Source organism: Necator americanus, chromosome III (genome assembly GCF_031761385.1).
Source record: "Necator americanus strain Aroian chromosome III, whole genome shotgun sequence".
NCBI classification, from domain to species: domain Eukaryota; kingdom Metazoa; phylum Nematoda; class Chromadorea; order Rhabditida; family Ancylostomatidae; genus Necator; species Necator americanus.
The window spans coordinates 35,539,374-35,558,902 of NC_087373.1; the positions used below are offsets into that span (position 1 = coordinate 35,539,374).

Below are 19,529 nucleotides of genomic sequence, written 5' to 3' on the forward strand. Positions count from 1 at the left end.
TATCGAAGCTAATTTCACCCCATGGGCTACGTCTACGTCCCCGGAAAGCGCAAATATCTCTTTGAGGCCTCCAGCAAGAATTAGGTTGGACGGGAAATCGATTGAACTTGTCGATGAGTTCTTGATGCTTGTATGCTGAAAAACAATAGCAGGTATGAGGGGGATTTACAGCAAAAGTGCACTAACGCTACGTCTACATCCACATCTGTAACGAAATGCCTGTTGTCGGTCCCATCACCAATGAAGTCAAGTTGCGAGTCTACCTATCCACAACTTGTCCCATCATACCATACGGATCGGAAACTTGGACAACACCTTCTACAGTGATGGAGATGCTTGATTGCGCGGAAAGGAAGCCGCTTAGATGGTTGCTAGGCTACTTTAGGACTGAAGTATGCTGGAATGAAGATCTTTATGCGGAAATCGATGTGCTGTACATGCCCATGACACATGGGAAGTGTCAACATCTGATGCCGTCGTCGAAAATGATTATAGAAAATCATTTTCACTACTTTGGTCACATACTAAGGAGACAAGCAGACCGCCTTGTTCAAAGTGCGTGTTCTGAGGAGTCATTTGGGTTCAAACTGAAACAGGGCACCCGGCCGAAAACGAAAGTTCTGGACTGAGGTGGTAAAAGAGGACCTGAGCACACTCGACGTCGGTGGGCAGTTCACGTCAGGTTTCGCAGCATGTGAAATAGTAACGAATAGATGGATCTTGTGTAAGCTCTTGATGAAGATCGAGAAGGTTGAGCAGAGTTATGCTCAAGGAGGACCCACCTCGGTGGAGATGCGGGGAATCGCGTCAAGCGATAATATTACCCCACCGATTGAGTCAATGTTAATCGGTCAAGAAAGAGGGACATATATTTCCAGTGTTAACCGGTGTAGTGCGTAAAATTTCGTAGTCTTTCAGCAGCACATTCTCTTAAAGGACCTTAGGGGGCAAACACTATTTTTGTTTGTTGTTATGCTTTGAAGACGAGAAATACTTCTACATTTAGACTCCTTTGGCGTGCTTGAAGCTTCCTCAAATATGGATTCAGCGTTTCAATCATAGCAAAGATACGCCATAAGTGATCCTGACACACGTATGGAATGCCAAGAAATTATTTCCTGAACCAAAACAATGTCCGTGCCTTCAAAGATTTCGTAAAAGCATAAATATATTCTACTCTTTCTCGCCGCTGCCTATCCACGTCTTCAACTTACATTTGTAATTCAATGTGCTCCCTGTCTTAGTGCATAAAAAGACGCCAATATTGCATTAACGGACACTTCCACATATTACGATAAACGTCTCTTTTTTCACGTCTTTATCCGCAAAATCTTTCATTTGGAATCGATCTCCTAACTCCATACGCGCGTTAAAAACCATTACATTTCGTTAAAGGCATCACTCCATGAATCTCGGGTGGTGCGAGTTTCAGGTGGGTTATGCATATACGAAGTCGTAGATTACGGAGAGCAGGGTGATTCCGTCTACTTCTTCCTAATTGCAGTAAAAAAACGGCCCGAAAAATACGACTTCGGGCGTTCCGGCGCGCTATTTTCTACAAAGAATTCGATTGGAGCGCGCCAGCCTTGTGCATGCGCCGCATCTTCGTGGCCGTTTTTTTTAACGGGAATTAGGAAAAAATGGACAGAATCACCATTCTCTTCATAATCTAGAACCCCGTATGGGAACTCTCCACCTAAATTCCGCACCACCCCAGATTCACTGGGTGATGCGTTTAATGTTGAAAAACACACTGCCAAAGCAAGCACTCTTGTCGTTTTAAACAATTTCTGATGTCGGCTTTACCCGAAAATAAATCTTCTTCGCCAAATAATCGAATATTCCGATATTTATGAAGTCCTATTCCGTTTAGTATGATCGTTGCTTTCGTTGCACTTCTTCTTATTCCAGTAGTATTTACTCAAGGTACGCTTAATCTTTTTCATTTATTTTTTGGCTAATAATCTCTGCTGTTCTAGGTACTCGCATCTGTAAAGACTGCACAACTGGCGACTGTGTGTCGCCTTCTGATAGGGATATGCTGACGAATTCCCTTAACAATTTTGAGAAGGCGAGCATAATTCTAAGATTTAATCCGAAACCCACATCCTTGACCTGGAGCTGGTTATTATTCACGGATGCCCAAATAAGTAGTCTTCGTTCCGCGCAACTCGAAGAAGGAGGTTGTCTGAGAAGTGTTCTGAACACAATTGCGTACTTTTTCCAAAGCAGACATTTATCGGGAGGCGGCGCTGAAGTAATACCAGAGTTGTTTGATGCTGCTGTTTCACTCTTGGAAGTGTTGTCGACTTCTTGTCCTCTTTCTCAAGAGAAAAATGCACTTCGAGGTCTTGCCTCTGGAATCAGAAGTAAAGTGTCAGAAGTCAGTGGTATTGGTGCTTATAAATGGGAAATAGAGGAATTCTTGTCGATCGTAAAAGCTGTTAATGGAAAATATGGAAATGTGGTTCCCCGTTGCCCCAGAGTCGAACACAGAACGGCTTTGAAAGAGATTGAAGATTTATACTGAAATGTTTTTTTTTTCTTTTATGAAGCACTGTTAAATGTTATTTGAATTATGGTTGATCAATAAACGTGTAAGCAAACCATTCCAACATACAGAAGATTTTAGATAAATATCACGGTCGATGGTTCGAAACCGCCCTAGTGCAAACCAAGACCATCAACCTAGATGGATCTGGTACCAAACTTGTTTCGGAGGATAAAAACACCGGCTTGGCATATCGGCCAACCCCCGCAAGTCATTGTTTGGGCCAAAACGCGTTCCAAAACCGCAACGCTTACGAATTGCAGTAAAAACGTGTTGGCGCATCCCAAGTCGATTGATACGCCAGTGATTTTACTTTACTTTACTTCAACGTGTAATAGAAGTGCTATTCTTACATCAGCGACGATGCCCTTTAATAAGGTGTTACAGTATGAAAAATCACACATTAGTTGTCCGAATACGCTTTCTAGAGATCATGATTATTTGAAACTGAGACAGCCAGCTCCTTATATCAATAAAAAACCCACTCTATTTTCACTTAGAACACTTGTTCATAAAAAAGAATAAAAATAAAAAATGAAAATGATAAAAAATAGTAGTAATATTAAAGAAAATAATGTGAAGAAAGCATCAAAACAGATTATTTGCTGTATGCTGTTGTTCAACTTACTTTACTACTTAGTAAGATTTTGAGCGATTGATAACAACAGGTCTTCATTCGAGAGCGAATAAGCATAGGAACAATTAGAAAACGCTTACGACAACGTTCGTCATAGGACCAACTTAGACGATCGCACAACTTCACATCTGATCGAAAAACTGAACCCACTTCGCCAAAGGTTTACTACGAGTCCAGAGAACCCACACATTGTTGATCTTCAACTGGCCGTTGCGAATAGAGTTCCTGTAGGCTACGAGCGACGTTCTTCCGATTTTCTGACAAATTTTTCGGACTAGGTGATTTTTCGTATTCTTTGAACAGCGCGTGAAAAATTGCTTTGAACTTTCCGACAAAATTGTTCGAGTCACTAGTTGATTCCTCTCCTTCCTCTTTATTCATTCTTAATTAATTACCATCAAATTGACGTCAGTTTCGAACGAGTGCGCTGAACAAAAACTATATTTCGTCCACAAAAATTTACGGTCAAAAATAGATATTGATGAATATGAAAGTGTCATCGAAGGATCGCTTTTCTCTTAGCTTCTATGAGGAGAAAACAAGGTAACAAATAAAAACGATGAGATCAACTGGGGAAAAAATTAGAGTAGGAAATGCGAAGCATTCTTATCCATTTATTAAAGTTTGTGTGAAATTAAAGAATCTCTCTATTAGTTCTTTTTACGACGAGATTTACTGTCTGATAGATAAAACCTACGAAGATTAAAATCGGCGTAATCACAATTTTTACGTGGTGCGGAACCTACAGCGAAAGCGCAATGTTCGGACAGTAGAGTGCGAAACCTTACGTGTGGATTCGCTCATCTTTCCCTAATCGTCGTAAAAAAAAACGACGTGAAAACCGCTTTAGTTCTTGCGGCGAGGTACGTTAGAACGTGGCTCTTATGTTCCGGATCTGAGGTGATACGTTTTAGGTGGAGCATTCGACCCCACGGAATCGTGTTAGGTGATACGGGGATTTTGTATGCTGGAGTATTGTCGTAAAAACGCCCAGGAAGATTTGATGGACGTCTGCAGGAAGTTTACAAGGAGCACGCTCCAGCTAGAAGTACGTACTAAAAACCACGTACACGCCAAAAAAGAGGTTCTGCTCTTCATCTGGTGGAGCGTACACGGCGTCGAATACTGGGAGCTGCCTGCAGAGGGATGCACAGTGACCGCAGACGTCTACATTGAGCAACTGAGGAATTTAACGGCAAATCTCGAAAATGCACGCCTGCAGCAGCACGAAATCTACTTCCGGCACGAAAACGCTCGGTCGCACATTGCAAGAACGACCAAAGTTGAAGTTATGCTGGACCATTTTACAACACCCACAGTATTCCCCGGACCTGGCTCCCTCCAATTACCACCTTTTTTCCTATCTCCAACGTCATCTGGATGGGCAAGACTTCCAAATCCACGATGACATCAAAAAGGCACTCGAACAGTTCTTCAAGGATCAGTCCCGAGCGTTCTGGGGCAAGGGCATCTACGACCTAAATGTTGGCAGAAGATCATCGATGCCAACGAGGCATACTTCAAATAATCAACAGTTATCGTTTAAAAATTGCAAGATGAATAGAAATATTGTCAATTTGTCCGAGAACTTTTGACTCAATCTAATATTTATTACAGAACACTTGTAAATAAGAAGAGCAATATTAAGAAGGAGCACGCAACAAAACAGATTATTTGCTGTTGTTTCCCGCTGTTCGGCTCAGTTACAAGGATACGAAATCGCTGTAATAAGCAGTAATTACTAGTGACAAGGCATTTCCTGCACTACTGCATATTCGAAGGGTTTCAGCCGTCCAACTGCTCCTGGTAAGTGAAGTAGTGCTTCTGGATGAACTTATAGGATTGTTGTTAACTTGCAGCTTCTATATAACCTTAATCTTATGATCTGTTTTATCGAAACTCATCGAAAGATTTCTTTAGAGTTCGCAGTCATCCAACTGTTCGGTATTATTATTTTTATTGCCGTGGGGATTCTTTGTAAACTTATTCCTACGTTGATTTGTTGAACGTCCCCTTTCATTCCCTATTTTCACTAAATTCACAGTTGACAAGGATCTCTCATCTCGACAAATTTCCCGATAAACATCTGGAAAAATTAATATTTTCCCAGTGACAAGGGGTGCAGTTTAGGCGGTTCTATTTGCGTTCGCAGCAGATGCGACATGACGGTGGCGAGCTGAGTTGTTCTAAAGATTTTCTAGAGAGAAAAAAAAATTCTTAGTGTTCAATTCACGTCAAGTATTCTTTCTTTTCCGCGACGTTAACATCTTTTGCATTCGAATGAGAATCCAAATCGAATTAGCGTTGCACTTGCCGTGTCGCGCGGCGAAAAGCTGGCGCGACGGAGAATTAACAAATTCGAGGAAATCTCCGAAAATGAGTCACATACGGCGCGGCGCGGAGGAGCATCGCCGCCGCAGCTGCCGCATCCTCTCGCTGCCCTCAATTCGACCGCTGCCAGTCCCCGTCGCACGTACGGACGGACGGACGCACGTACGGACCAACCTCCTCCCACTCAGAGCAACCCATTCAACCTGGACTCACCTTTCTAAAATCAAACTCGGTTTTTTCTTCCCCGGCGTGGATATTTCGTAAGAAAAAAACTTTCCACGCCCCAAGAACCTTGTGTGTACTTCGCTAACCTTTGTCGGAGAAAAAGAAATTTCTTTGTACTCAGGAAAACAGCGTCAATCCAGAACTCCCTCTCACCTTCACTTTACACCTGCGCTGGCTTTTTGGCACAACGCCAATGTGCGCTGTAATTGCACTATGCCTAGACCTTAAACAATGTTCATTCGTGTATTTAGCTTAAAATTTTTCTATTTAGTTTTCTTTTCGCTTTTGTTTTAGTAAATAGCTGTAATCTAACCCGTATTAATTCATCATGTATTTCTGGAAGAATTCCTCTACGCTCTCTTTCTTATTTTCGACTTTTCTCATCATTTAACTCATTTCATCACTTCTTTCTTTAATTAATCAATTTATTTTACTTGTTCTTGTATTTTACTTGCTTACTTTATTTATTTATTTATTTTACTTGACCCACTTAGATTTTTCCGATTCTGGATGTGATTTTTTAAAATTTCATGTGAAAAATGTTGACATGCTTGCTTGAGATTTCAAATATTTGAAGCATAACTTTTCTTTGGCAGCTGTTTCTCTACGAGACGAGAAATTTCTCATCCATAAGTTTTTCTGGTTCCTTGAATGTTGTTTTCCTCTCTTTTCTCTCTCTCTCTCTCTCTCTTTACTTCATGAAATTCTTCTTTTCAAAACGCGTACATCACAACAGTTTGGAGATTTGCCTCATCGCTCGTGGATCCTACTAATCTCCATCTGATAAACGTCTCTGTTGGAGAAAAAATTCCTCAAAGAATCTTGAGGAACGATCTCCTTCCCAGATCACGCTAGCATATTGAACGTGGGATCATCGGACACGAAGAGTTTAAAGCTCTTAATCTTGTTCGTGTTGGTTTTATCGACCAAGCAACGGTTTCATCTTCAGAGATGCTTTAATTTCATTCTTTCTTGTAAATTCCTTGTTGTGCTTCGCCGTTTCTAATTTCTCCCCGTTTTTATTTGCTCTCACATTTCTTTCCTTTTCAAAGATTGTTAGGGAAGAGTCAACCTTCGATGACAGTCTAACTTTCATCAACATTTTTCTTTGATAGTAAATTTTTGTTTTTTGAAAATGAAGTTTTGTTTTTTTTTTTCCAGCGCACTCATTCAAAAATGACGTCACTTTGATGGTAATTAATCAAGAATGAATAATGGGGAAGGAAAGGAGTCGACTAGTGACTCGGGCAGTTTTGTCGGAAAATTTGAAGCGATTCTTCATACGTTGTTCGAGGAGTACGGGAAAAAATCATCCCGTCCGAAAAGTTTGTCAGAAGATCAGAAAAATATCGCTCGTTGCCTACAAGAACTTGTCAGTACTGGGGAACTGAAGATTGACAATGCGTGAGTTTGATGATCCGATTGATCCCTGTCATCTCTGGATTTGTCTTCTCATATGTTTTTGTGGAATGTTTCAAAACAGAAGTGTTATTTTTAAGAACGAGAGGAATTGATTTTTGACATTTTCGCATTCATACTTTTTATTTTCTATTTTTTAGCTCAAAGGTTATTTTCAACATTCTCTTTAACCCCTTAGGTGGCGAGCACTTGTACAAAAGTTCATTCCATTACGTATATATACGTCATAAGCGTTAATGGGGTTAAAGAGCCGGTTAAATAGAGAAAAATCCGATTTAACTTCGCAGAATTTTGAAGCTGTAATATCTAATTTGTTCAACAGAAATAGACGTACTTCTTTAAACTTAATGTCGCCCTTATTTTTCGAAGTTAATAATCAAATCAGTCAGGGCCCCAAGGCCTAAGCATTAGTCATACAGGATCCCTGACATGTAAACTAAAGGTAAGTTAGAACGTCGGGAAATAAGGGCACCATTGAGTGCCTCGCCCCAACTACATTTTCCCCTCATATGTACTTTACATTGACTCATTATTGCACACAGCTGTACTTTCATTCATACTACCCATCATTACTGACTTTTCTGCTTTTATTAATTCTCTTTATTTTATTCATTTAACTCTCTTCTTATTCTTTTATCCAAAATTTTTAAACGTTTTTACAGAGCCTCCGAAACAACATCATTATGTGACGGGTTCATCGGCGACTGGGAGTCTACCGGCATTAAGTCAGCAGCTGTACAGCAGCTTATTGCGCTGCTTAACCGCCCGCATGTTCGGGTAAGATCATTAAAGCCGATTCGATAGAGAAATTGCATAGTCAGTTGGCATCGTTGAACAACGTCGACTATTGCTGTTGGTGATGAGATCGCTCAGATCTCGTCACTAACAACAATAGTCGATGTTCAATTGATCACGATGAATGATAACAACATGTTTGTTGTTCTGTCTTTCTTATTTCATTGTTTACTTCTTTGCTAGTACATATTTTTAAGCTTCGCTTGAAATCTTGGCAGAGAGCTTTGTAAAACAAGTGTTGCTAGTTGTTCTTATGAATTCATCTCTTCAGCAAGCGTCAGTTTAATATGTGTAGTAAATGACCTTGGATTTCTTAATAACTGTAATTACTACCAACTTGTGATCTACTCTAACTGCAGAATAACGCTCTAAAGCACAAATTCGTTGTTTTCCTCAATTCATATCAATATTTTGCAGAAATACGTATGTGCACTGCTAGTTATTTTTGCAAACAGTTTTTTTTTCAGTAATTAGGACCAATTTTTTGTCACCATGATTAAGATTTGTTCAGGGTGTGTTAATCAGCGCAGAAGATATTTCATCTAATCGATATCTGCCAAGATTGCCATCTGTTCCTTTCGAAGTTGACGAAGACGAGGGAATTGTTGTCAAAGTTGTGAGTTTACTGGATCTGTTTCAGTAATGTTATCTTATGTTGAGCTGCACTTTACTGTTTAACAAGAAAGTCTGTAATTTAAAAAGTGTTAACTGTTTCTACCCCGAATGTGCGTCACTTAGTTTATTTTCATTTATTTATTGTTGTTATACACATTTATTGCATATTTTCTTTCTAGAAGAAAGGTTCTAGAACCTCTTCGCGAATGTTTTGATTGCGAATCCTTGCAGAACTGCTTATTTTAGGTGCGAATCGTGAAACGAGACGAAACACTAGGAGCAACAATAAGAAACGATCACGGTAAAATTTATATCGCTCGATTAATCGCTGGTGGTGTAGCGGCACGGAGTGGCTGTATTCAGGTTTACCTTTCACGAATATCACATGTTATGTACAACAATAACGGTGTTGTTTCAGGAAGGTGATCGAATTTTGGAAGTGAATGGTCTGCCTGCTTCTGATCTTTCCGTGGACGATGTGGCTCGGATTTTGAATCGGGTAGACAAGGGTAGTGTATCGTTGAAGTTGGTTCCTGCCGATATGTCAACACGGACTGAGAACGGGACTCCACATGTTTACCTGCGCGCTTTAGTAGGTTTCAGTTTTTTTTTTTTCGTTTGTTGTTGTTATTTTTAGTGTACTATAAGATATTTCCTATGTTGCTGGCTTTGTTCGTATCAAAACAAACAAAAGTTCATCACACTCATCTTCTTTTTCGTTTTCATTAGGTTCCTGGTCGAACTCTCTGTGTAATGAAGAAAAAAAAACATTCTCATCCGGTAAACTCGTATAAAAATCCGATTCCTTTGCGGTTTCTCCGAGCAGGAGAAGCACAAATAGTGGCCGAGCTTAGTAGAGACAAAATGAACCACTATTTTCTCATTTCTCATCCCCGTCACTTCGCTTTATCGGTAATTGATGAGCGTTCCTTCTTTTCTTCCGATATTTGATTCATTTTAGTTCGATTACAAAGGCAAAGAAGATAGTCGGCATCCTTGTCCTGAAGTGGCGCTTTCCTTTAACATAGGTGATATCCTAGAACTCTTAGCATGTAATGATGATCACTGGTGGCAGGTAAGGCGTTATTTCTTTGTGTAATTTGTGTCGGCTAGAAAATTTGTCATTTAAGGCACGACGTATTGGAAATGGTGCTTTTGCCAGCCTTGAGGATGGAAAAGGTAGTTGAGCGTTCTTTCATGGTTCTCGCTAAAAATGTTACCGATGAAATTTGTGTCACAGCATCGTCGCGCATAGGGATTATACCTTCTGAAGCGCTACAGCTCACGAAAAAAGTGTCAGAAAGTGAACAAAAGCCGACTGATGGTCAAGGATCGAGCCGATCCGGAAGTAATCACGAGGTATTGTTTGAATTTTAACCCCAATACTTCTCTAGATCATCGCTTTTCTTATGAAACATGAATCAATGAAGTGTGATAAATGGCACAGCTGGGAACGCTTTTTCTTCCATGCAGACGAATAAATCTTTTGACAAACAACACAATTCTAAGATTTTTTTGATGAATCGATTGCAAGGAAATACATGAAATGAAAGGGTTTAAGGAATATATTTGAGGTATTTTAGTGTTTCTATTCTATTTTCAGTTCCGTTTCGGTGGTATTTTATAGCATAAGATCATATACGCAGAATTCAGAATTACTGCCATCTTAAATGCACAAAATACGATTGTTGGGATATTTTCTTTATGTCTTTGGCTTCTTCCTCAACAATACCACTAACGCCTGGCTGATGCTTGTATTTTCAAATTTTCTAGATTTTGGGAAAGGCTATCAGTGTCAAATCCACAGTTTTTGTTCTTGATGATAGCATAAAAAGCAAAAGCAACGTATTTTCAGACAGATATCTACGAGTCTGTATGTCGACTATTTCCACGAACTGGTATTTCTAGAACGATAGTCCTTGTAGGACCACCAGGAGTTGGGAGGTACCTTTACCCCCATTCGATTTCCTCCATTTCCTTATATGTTACCGTTCAAGGAATGAATTAAAACGTCGCTTATTGTCCCGGTATCCGCGACGATTCACCACGACCGTTCCACATACGACTAGACCTAAGAGGTTTCTAAAGCATTTTTTGTCGGAAGGGAGTCCACAAAATACAACTTTTCCCCCTTTATTTTCAGAACTGGAGAAGTGGAAGGTGTGGACTATTATTTCACCGAAAGATCGGTCATGGAGAAAATGATCTACTCTGGACAAATGCTCGAATTTGGAGAGTTTCGGGGTATGCGCTAGTGTGTTGAAATTAGCAGCAAATCCTATTTTACGGTCGTTGTAGGGAACCTCTATGGAACTGCACTATGTTCTGTGCGGGATGCTCAACAGGCTGGAATTCCATTGATAACTCCTCACCCACTGGCGCTTCAACTACTAAGGACACATGAGTTCTTGCCTTTCATTGTATTCATTCAACCGCCTGATGCAGCCACCTTTAAGGTAAGTTTTATGCTGTGGATGCAATTAGAAATGGCGAAATAAGCTTCCTATCTACGTTTTTTTTTTGAAAGGCACCTGAACTGAAATCGAGCTCAAAGTTTTTTTTTTAAACTTCGAGCTCGATTTCAGTTCAGGTGCCTTTCAAAAATCTTTTCTTTTTTTCAAAATTTTTTTCAAAAATCAAATTCAAAAAAGATTTTACAATATGTTCACTAGCGAATACAACTCATTGCTTTTGCTATTTAACTAGTGTAAAGTGTTCTTTGATATCCCTTAAAACATTCTTCCTTTGTTCCCTTGCGACACAACAAAGTATCGAATTCCCAGCCTAACTTCTTTTACATTTTCAAATATCAGCACGCACGTATTTATTTCTTCCTTGAATCGTTACAAGGATGGATAATATCTCTAATACTCACAGATGAAGGAATCTTTGAAAACGGTTGTTTTTAAATGTCTTCATTAAAAATCAGGGAATTTTTAGAATACTCGAGGAGTGAATGCATCTCTTCCACGTGGCTCCTCTGGGCAGTCGAAAAGAACCAGTATAACAAGAATGTTTTCGGATGCAGAAATACAACAGATTATCGATGGTGGAACGATGCTTTACAAACAGTTTGTTCTAGTTATTTTGAATTATTAATATGTTAAGAAAACGAATTGCCAAGAACTGAACAAATCCAGATATGGTCATCTTTTCGACGCTACTATCACTAATAAGGATCTCGAAGAAAGCACCACACAACTCATTCACCTGATCAATGAACTAGAGACAAAACCATCGTGGGTGCCGCTCAGTTGGGCAACAAACCTCTGCTCAGAATGATCTGTTTTTCTTTTTCTACTTCAAATATATTGCTTTATAACACTGGTTCTGCGCTTGATGTACAGTCGAACTAATAAATAGGTGTCGATAGTTCAGTGAGAAATAGAGAGGTGTCTTGATGTGGCGTAGATTACGCAAAGGCTATGTAGAAGCCAGCGAAACAAAGCCGATGTACTGCTGCTAATTCAGTGCAATGGTAGGTCAGCAATTGCTGATCATCAAATCTGTTCCGCCGTTAATCTAACCGTTGCATACCTACGCCACATCAGCATCGCATCTTTTCTTACTGTTTATCAGCACCAGTTGTTTATGCTATATTTACCTATCGAAGTTGCATTATCTCTTGCCTCTGTTTACTATGTGAGATCGCCAATAGCTGTTTTTTTTTTTGTCGATTCTTTTTTTTAGTGCTTGTATTTGTATTTTCCTCCCGGCAGACCACTTGCCATTCATTCGGGTTTTTGAAGAAAGTCAAATCTTGTTTCTTGTTTGTTGTTGACCAACAGTCAGCACTACGATATTATTTGTTGGATTTTTTTTTTTTCGATGAAAATGAAATAATTGAGTTTAAAAAAAGTTTTTGCAATCTGTTGGGGGATCTCGCCGGCTGAGAATTGCAATTTCTGTTTTTTATCCTCACATTATTAAATAGTTCATGTTACGTGATGAAAGAAGTATTACAATCAAAGAATGGCCACTCCTCCCAGATCAGCTGTCTCTTTCATTGTGGATAAGTGCTTTGTGAAGAAAAAACTCCCAAGCAATTATCCTGGAATCAAGTTCAACCAGCAGGTGATTTACCTAATTCTACGAGGCATTAAGAAATGACTTCTTGAACTAATCAATGGTATTAGTGATATTGTCATCCTTCATAATCACATTGCAATATCTTAACAAATAAGTCGCAAAAAAGAAAAATGACCAAGTCAAACAAAGTCGATGACGACTCTATCACAGATAAACTGAACAAGCAAGAATGAGTGTAAAAAAAAGTCAGATCAGATCATCGAAAATAAGAGAGAGTGCCTAACTGCTATTAGATTATTTCGTCTTCGCTGTCGCTACTAGCGGCGTTGAGGAGTTCGGCAGCTTCAACTTGCGTCAGCAACGAGTATCGTGCAGCGGCTCGACAGCCGCTTGCTTCCCATCGCTCGAATGCTACACCATCTCCAAGACTGAAACACGTGCTTTCGAGCGGCACGATTGTTCTTGCATAGATGGTGGCGACATGGCCGAGTTATCTCGCTGTGTTGCATATAGTATATTTCTGCTGTCTGCTGGTGGTGAGGTACATGTTCGAGCGGCGGTTTCGAACACATATCCACCTTGTTGTCGTGTGCGATATACTGAACCGTCTCCACCACTGAAAGCCAGCTATCATTTTCGACCTCACGCACAACACTACAGCACTACCCATGCCATTACCCAAAAAAACATGCATCAGTAGTAACATCTACACCAAAAGTGTCTGGCTGACGGACTTGACTTTTCTGAGAGAATCCAAAAAAAAAAAAAGAATAAAAAGATGTCTTTAATATACTATACAAAACGCCGCGAACGTAATAATAGTAATAATAATGTGATATTGCTCGGGCAAAAAATTCGCTTGTGGAAATTTTCTTAATCATTCTTAGAGTCCAGAGGACGCACACAGCTGACCTTCCCATACCAACGGTATGGAATTGGATTAGGATGAGTAAAGAAAGAGTATGAAAGAATACTATGATCCCTGAAGATTTGGAAGCGTCAAGTATGAAAGATGTGAGCTCTACAATCCTTTCAAAACGACCCAAACCCCGATGCAAATGCGCGGCCGCATGTGCTCGAAACGCTACGGTGAAGTTGAGTGGGTGGCTGCGATTGAGGTGGGACTCACGCTTGCTTCAGCCGGGAAACAGAGATGAGTAGAGGTCCTATTCCGATCGAATCCGCTCCGTCGCAAAATTTACAGCGCACTAACCTATTACACGGCATTTCAGGTCGTTTTTACCTAACTATGATTGCGCTTCCTTCCTCCAGCTATGATAAGTTTTCACCAAGAGGACGGTAATGACGGTTGGCACGGCACACATCAACTGTGAATTGTTGACGATTGACTACCATATCTGGAGACTTTTTTCGACGAGAGATCTTCTGGATTCTACAATGAATTGATTTTTCTCCAGGATTTCTGCTTCATCGATGTTTTTCAAAATCAAAAATCAAATCAAAAATTTCCAAAATGCTTTATTTATGCTTTTCAAAATTTCTTATCAGCTTATATGGTCAACTATATTGTGGTGTGAACATGAACACCAGGACATAATTGTGGGTTTTCGTAAGTAATCTTATCTTGGCTTCCAAAACATGTTTCAAAAAAGAGTCTTAAAGCTGTCTACGTCCACTTCTTTCTGAATACGAACAAGTTTCCTTTCTCATTTAGTGTCGTAAAAGTGGATTTGTTACTGAAGTGAAGCTATAGACCATTCTGACACAATTACACAAAATTTCAAAGGTAATGTCCGGATGTAGCGCAGTCGGTTAGAAGTCCGTTGTAGCCACACGGTCGAGGGTTCGAATCCGCCCTAGTGCTCACCAAGCCTTTCGTCCCTTCGGGGTCGATAAATTGGTGCCAGACTTATCTGGGAGGATAAAAACACTAACTTGATCATCGGCTGGCCCCCGCAAGTCATTGTATAGGCCAACACGCGTTCCAAAACCTCAACGATTACGAATTCCAGTAAAACGCGTTGGCGCTCCCAAGTGGATTGATACGCCAGTGACTTTATCCTTTATCCTTTAATGTCCGGGTGAATTTTCGAGGTTAGGATCTCTCCACCAATAGAGTAGAGGTAAATATGACTGCGAATCAAGAATCTGAGACATCAAGACCACACAAAACCATCTGTCTTCAAATAACCCTGCAAAAACACTCCCTACGAAATGGCTCACGCCCATAAAATAAGGGAAATTCCCTTAAACACTCCATTTTTGCATGGTACTATCCATTTTGTTCGCTAAAAACTCTACTACTCGAAGGACTGGCACGACGCATCGCATTCTAGGAGGTGCGCAAGTCTTTTTGTCGTGTTTTCACCGACAACGTGAGGATTAACAACTTTAAGTGCTTCTAACGTCACATATTTCTGAATTCGAAGAAAGAGTCGCTCGTAATCACTGCGAGACTTGTAACTTTACTAGTTCTGCCCCTAACTAGTGGTGGAGAGGTAAAAAAAGAAACTTTCCCTGGACGTTCCATCAAAGGCAGCGTATCACAATTTTAACGAACTTCAGGGAGCCCACAGAGTTCGGATTGTCAATTACGGAGCCCACCTTGGCTCCTCTCATCTTTCTCTAATCGTTGTAAAAAAAACGGCGTGGGAACCGCTTTATCTTAGAGGTACGTCAGAAGCCTCTACGTAGGCCATAGATGCGATAGTCGGAGCCGGAGCTCTGACCTCCTTCACTTTTGAACGGTTGGGGAAAGGACCTCCTTCACTTTTAAACGGTTGGCAAAATTACCCCCTTCACTTTTGGACGGCTATCAAAAGGACCCCCTTCACTTGAGCTGCACCCCTGAGCTGAACCCCCTTCACCTGAGGAAGGTCCGGCTTCTCCTTATCGCATCTATGACGTAGACGTTTCGATTTCCTAAGTAGCCTATTCATTAATTTCGTTTGATTAAGTTGGTAAGAAGAGATAATTGAACTTCGATCGCTTGGAGGCGACGCGTTCACGGAAGTAGCGCGTTTGCAGCCAACTTCGTAAGAAAGAACACCATCGTCCGCGTCGTTCTTTTTATGACGATAAGGGGAAGATAAGTGGCGCTCATCTCCGTAATCTTTAACTCAAACTCTACTCGTTTTCTCTGGAATCTGGGTACCACATCAATTTCGTGATAAGCTGCCTTTAAGGGTCACGGTTTCGGGTAAAAGAGAGATGTGAGCGCAGCAAAGGAGAAAAGAAGCAAAAGAAACCAATAAGTTTTTAGCACCATAACAATAAAAAAGTGCTATCTGGCCTTCTCATTCGTAGCGAAGCTCAACCAAGAAAAGCAGACCTGTGCAGGAACGAACAACGTTTACAACGGTAGACGTTCACATCAAAAAAGTTGTTGCAACTAAAATAGAGACAAAAGAACTACGACACAGCGGGAGGAAAAAAGAACAAAAAATCAGTGCAAGTCACAAATATAGCTATGTTAAACTCAAACACTCCACATGAGACGGCTTTTGCTGCTTACCAGACTGAACTATTACTAACAGCAACAGTCTGTTGACAATGGACTTAAAGGCCCAGCCTCACCAACACACAGAGGACACGGTAAACAATCATTCACCAACCTTGAAAATATAGGCAGGAACCATAGTTTCCTATCAAAGCCGAACACTTCTCTATAGTTTGCGCGGATACCATGATCGAAAGCACGTTTGTCGGGTCCCCCTTCGAGCATTGGTGCGCGGAATGACTCTTCAAGAACATCCGTGTCAGCGTTGCAATTAATTTCTTTGATGAATCGCAGAAAAACATCGCTCGTTGCTTAGTTACGAGCGTTGGTAGAGCATAAAACTCACCGACTGTTGTTCTGTTTCTCGCTGTTAAGTAGAGATGGTAAAAGAAAAGGAAAGAGAGTGAAATGGCGAACATTCCTGAGACGAACACTAGGAATAACAAGTGGAATTTGCTCGCCTAAACAGAAAAGGTTAGATTTTCGGTTATAAGTACTGAAAGCAAGATCAGATGGAATTCCATTGTTTTTAGCAGGTAAGGGATTGGATGTAAAGATAAAACACAGCAGAACGACATTGTCTTTTGAACAAGTGATCGATTCAAGGCGGATTTGAACCCATATGAGAAAACTGAAGACAATTCTGACGAATTGTCCGATCAAAGTGAAATTCTTCGAAAATGAACTACAAAAACTAAGTGACGTCTCTCAAATGAAATATTGTATCGGATAGGAATGCAAAGTACAGCAAACTTTGTTGTTATCCTTCAAAAAGCATTCCCGAGTCGACAATGGAAAAAATACACACGAAAGCATGATCACGTGAAGTTTGATTAGGTTAGAAAATAAATAATGTAACAACATACTTGCAAGTTATGTTCATGGTAATCTCTCGTCCAAAACTCGATAAAGTAAGGTAAATCGGTGAAGAATACGAATAAACAAAAGATGAACCCATAGCTGAAACGTAGAAAAATAGTAGCTTCATAAATCATACAATGATATTAATACTCACCCCAAAAACAAAAGGAAGAATTTGTAGTTGTAAAAGTTTACGCAATTGTTCACCCATGGGCAGTGATGATCAAATTTTCTAGAAAAAAAAAGTTAGACATTAAGACGTTGACTACTAGAATTGCAATAACAATAAATAGTTAATTGACCGGTTTTCAAAAAGAAAAAATTCAATAAAACTTACAAAACACATTGTCCACAGATTGAACAATGATGCGCGCGATCTGGTTTTATACATCTGCACTTTGGACAGTATCGTATACCTAAAAAGACAGCAGCAAAAGTTAAGCGAACAGCTAAGGAGACGATACCGATAAGGGACTAAACAAGTCTGCATCATCATATTTGAAACCTCCTAACCTCTGGCAAAATCCCTTGTTTTTACCGGTACCCGATGTATTGCCACATATCGAGCAAGTACAGCCTGTTCCAAATGCTCGTCCCGTTCACAAGCTATGAGTTCGTTCAGGCAGTCTTTGTCAGGGTAGAACTAAAGCCGGAATAACGTCAATCATCATGAGAGCAGAAAAAAGCTTATGTGTAACCGGTAGAACATGAAAACTTACAATAGAGGGTGGTAGTCGTAAAGGTGTAAAGATAGTTCGATAATATGAAATACTGAATAACACAAGAAAAACATGAAAGAAAAATAAGTAGAATACCCGTTGAAGATCATTGTTCACAGTATCTGGAATAGATGAAAGAATTAATGGAAGAAAATAATGGTGAAAACGAAAGAAAGACCGATGAAACTCACGAATGCATAGTTCAACAACATAGGCATAATAACCCCAGCAGATTGCGCATAGTATGATGATAACTGGGACCCATCTTATGGCCTAGAAGTGAATTCTTTTTGAAAAAAGAAGGTCGAAGACTACAAGAAACGAGGTTAGATAAAAATGTAAGGCAAGTTCTCGTAATCTCATCTCCATTTTGCTGTTCTTAGGTTTAAAAAAAGAAGTTTTAATTCTTCCCAAATTTGCGCAACACTCATTTTTGTATCATTATACTACTAACTAAATTTAGAAATACAAGCGAGCATACGATGAAAAGAATGACAAAAAAAGATGACTGGAAAATCGACGAGCAGTTAAAAGCGCTGAAGATTACGGCTGAAATATTTTCTACATGGGTATTTACAGAAAAAAAAACTAGTTTAGAAGCATCGAATCAAAGATGTTCAAGGAAATATACCAAAAAATCAAATTCATTTATCTTCATGGGAATTTATCGAAGAACACGAACCGAAGTAAAAACATTAGAACAAAATATAATGATGAAGTAAAGGAAAGGTTTTTTTTTTGAAGTGGACAACGCATATTTCGAAAAAGGGAGCTTCTTTAGAATGCTTACCATTTAAGCTAACTATACGCATATTGTTTAGTGTAATTTAAATTACAATCTAATTACAATTTAAGCATTGAAATTCACCTGAATACAAGTATAAAGACAACCGCCGGACTGTGTACATTTCCTCAAACATTGTACCATTCGTCGCATCTAAAAACAGGAGAAATCGACATTTATGCAGAAGAAGGGGGAAAAAAATAAATAAAGTCACTAACATCCAGTTCAAGCGACTACTGGATCACTACGTTATCACGTTATCAACGCCGGCGCCAGCTTTCAGTCAGAAAGTCCTGAAACGAAAAAAGAACGGAAATCCCCAAATGAAGTGAACACAACCAAAACATATCGGGAAGCGTAAGAATTGAAAAGAAGAAAAAACTTTGCGAATTCTCAAGGAAATATGGGGATGCGCGAGATTACTCATGGATATCACGTCACTTGCTTAATTTGTGCAATTTTGCGTCGGCAATGATTCAACGGCATCAAATATTTGTAGGATTTAGAAGTGTCCCAGATAGATATCAAGTATCTATTTTTGTATTTAGTGAACCCGTAGAATACTGTAAAATTCATAGAATCCACCTTAATAAGAAGCGTCTAGATGAGTTATGGATTTGTAGAGTGAGGTAGGGTGGAATCACTATGACAAATTAGCAGTAATAAGAATAGAAATGGAATAGAAAAGCTAAAACATATAATTAGAAGGATGAAAAGAGTAGGACTACGTAGAATCGTAGAAATAACGAAATAGACATGATAACACTGAGGATTCGATTCGTCCGTCATTTTTTCTTCAAGTCATTTCTTTGCCCAAGATTTATATTTTGATATCGTTTACTCCTAAGGCTCTATCCAAAATAATGTAGTAATTGAGCTCATAGTCCTATTTATCTCCGTAATACTGCAATATGTTCGGCTTACAATCTGCTAAAATGCCTCTAATCACAAAATTTCTGTTCCCTCATTTACTTCTTCTTGATTCTGACCATGTTTAATCCTTCAAATCCTCAAGGAAGTAACTAACGTTGTGATAGGAGAAATTTCCTTGCTTTTCTATAGTCATTTTAATACTAATATACCACTAACACTAACATTCTAAT

General features: G+C 39.6%; 5 protein-coding genes across 7 annotated transcripts; 4 read left to right on the forward strand and 1 right to left on the reverse strand.

The window, feature by feature from the left end:
* Positions 1-215: 215 nt before the first annotated feature.
* RB195_012005 (uncharacterized protein) lies at positions 216-629 on the forward strand (the record flags this gene model as incomplete). The annotated part of the gene is made up of 1 exon (XM_064193667.1): positions 216-629. The coding sequence occupies one exon, from the start codon at positions 216-218 to the stop codon at positions 627-629; it is 414 nt and encodes a 137-aa protein (XP_064051250.1).
* Positions 630-1,874: 1,245 nt separating this feature from the next.
* Positions 1,875-2,530, forward strand: RB195_012006 (uncharacterized protein; the record flags this gene model as incomplete). The annotated part of the gene is made up of 2 exons (XM_013453372.2): positions 1,875-1,926; positions 1,980-2,530. 2 exons carry the CDS (start codon positions 1,875-1,877, stop codon positions 2,528-2,530), a joined length of 603 nt encoding a protein of 200 aa, XP_013308826.2.
* Positions 2,531-4,152: 1,622 nt separating this feature from the next.
* RB195_012007 (uncharacterized protein) lies at positions 4,153-4,596 on the forward strand (the record flags this gene model as incomplete). The annotated part of the gene is made up of 1 exon (XM_064193668.1): positions 4,153-4,596. The coding sequence occupies one exon, from the start codon at positions 4,153-4,155 to the stop codon at positions 4,594-4,596; it is 444 nt and encodes a 147-aa protein (XP_064051251.1).
* A 2,355-nt stretch (positions 4,597-6,951) lies between these two features.
* On the forward strand, positions 6,952-11,855 carry RB195_012008 (uncharacterized protein; the record flags this gene model as incomplete). The annotated part of the gene is made up of 14 exons (XM_064193669.1): positions 6,952-7,148; positions 7,826-7,940; positions 8,470-8,574; positions 8,820-8,936; positions 8,992-9,165; positions 9,535-9,648; positions 9,704-9,752; positions 9,814-9,932; positions 10,429-10,517; positions 10,571-10,651; positions 10,717-10,817; positions 10,872-11,029; positions 11,514-11,644; positions 11,714-11,855. The coding sequence occupies 14 exons, from the start codon at positions 6,952-6,954 to the stop codon at positions 11,853-11,855; spliced, it is 1,692 nt and encodes a 563-aa protein (XP_064051252.1).
* A 1,036-nt stretch (positions 11,856-12,891) lies between these two features.
* Positions 12,892-19,523, reverse strand: RB195_012009 (uncharacterized protein; the record flags this gene model as incomplete). Of its 3 annotated transcripts, XM_064193672.1 has the most annotated exons (13): positions 12,892-13,030; positions 13,084-13,218; positions 16,178-16,304; positions 16,409-16,523; positions 16,929-17,022; positions 17,078-17,155; positions 17,261-17,339; positions 17,437-17,566; positions 17,643-17,764; positions 17,834-17,915; positions 18,511-18,579; positions 18,645-18,659; positions 19,509-19,523. In XM_064193672.1, the coding sequence occupies 13 exons, from the start codon at positions 19,521-19,523 to the stop codon at positions 12,892-12,894; spliced, it is 1,200 nt and encodes a 399-aa protein (XP_064051254.1). The 3 variants fall into 3 exon arrangements, with proteins under 3 accessions (XP_064051254.1, XP_064051253.1, XP_064051255.1); XM_064193671.1 differs by lacking the exon at positions 13,084-13,218; XM_064193670.1 differs by lacking the exons at positions 13,084-13,218; positions 18,645-18,659; positions 19,509-19,523 and adding an exon at positions 15,895-15,954.
* Positions 19,524-19,529: the final 6 nt, after the last annotated feature.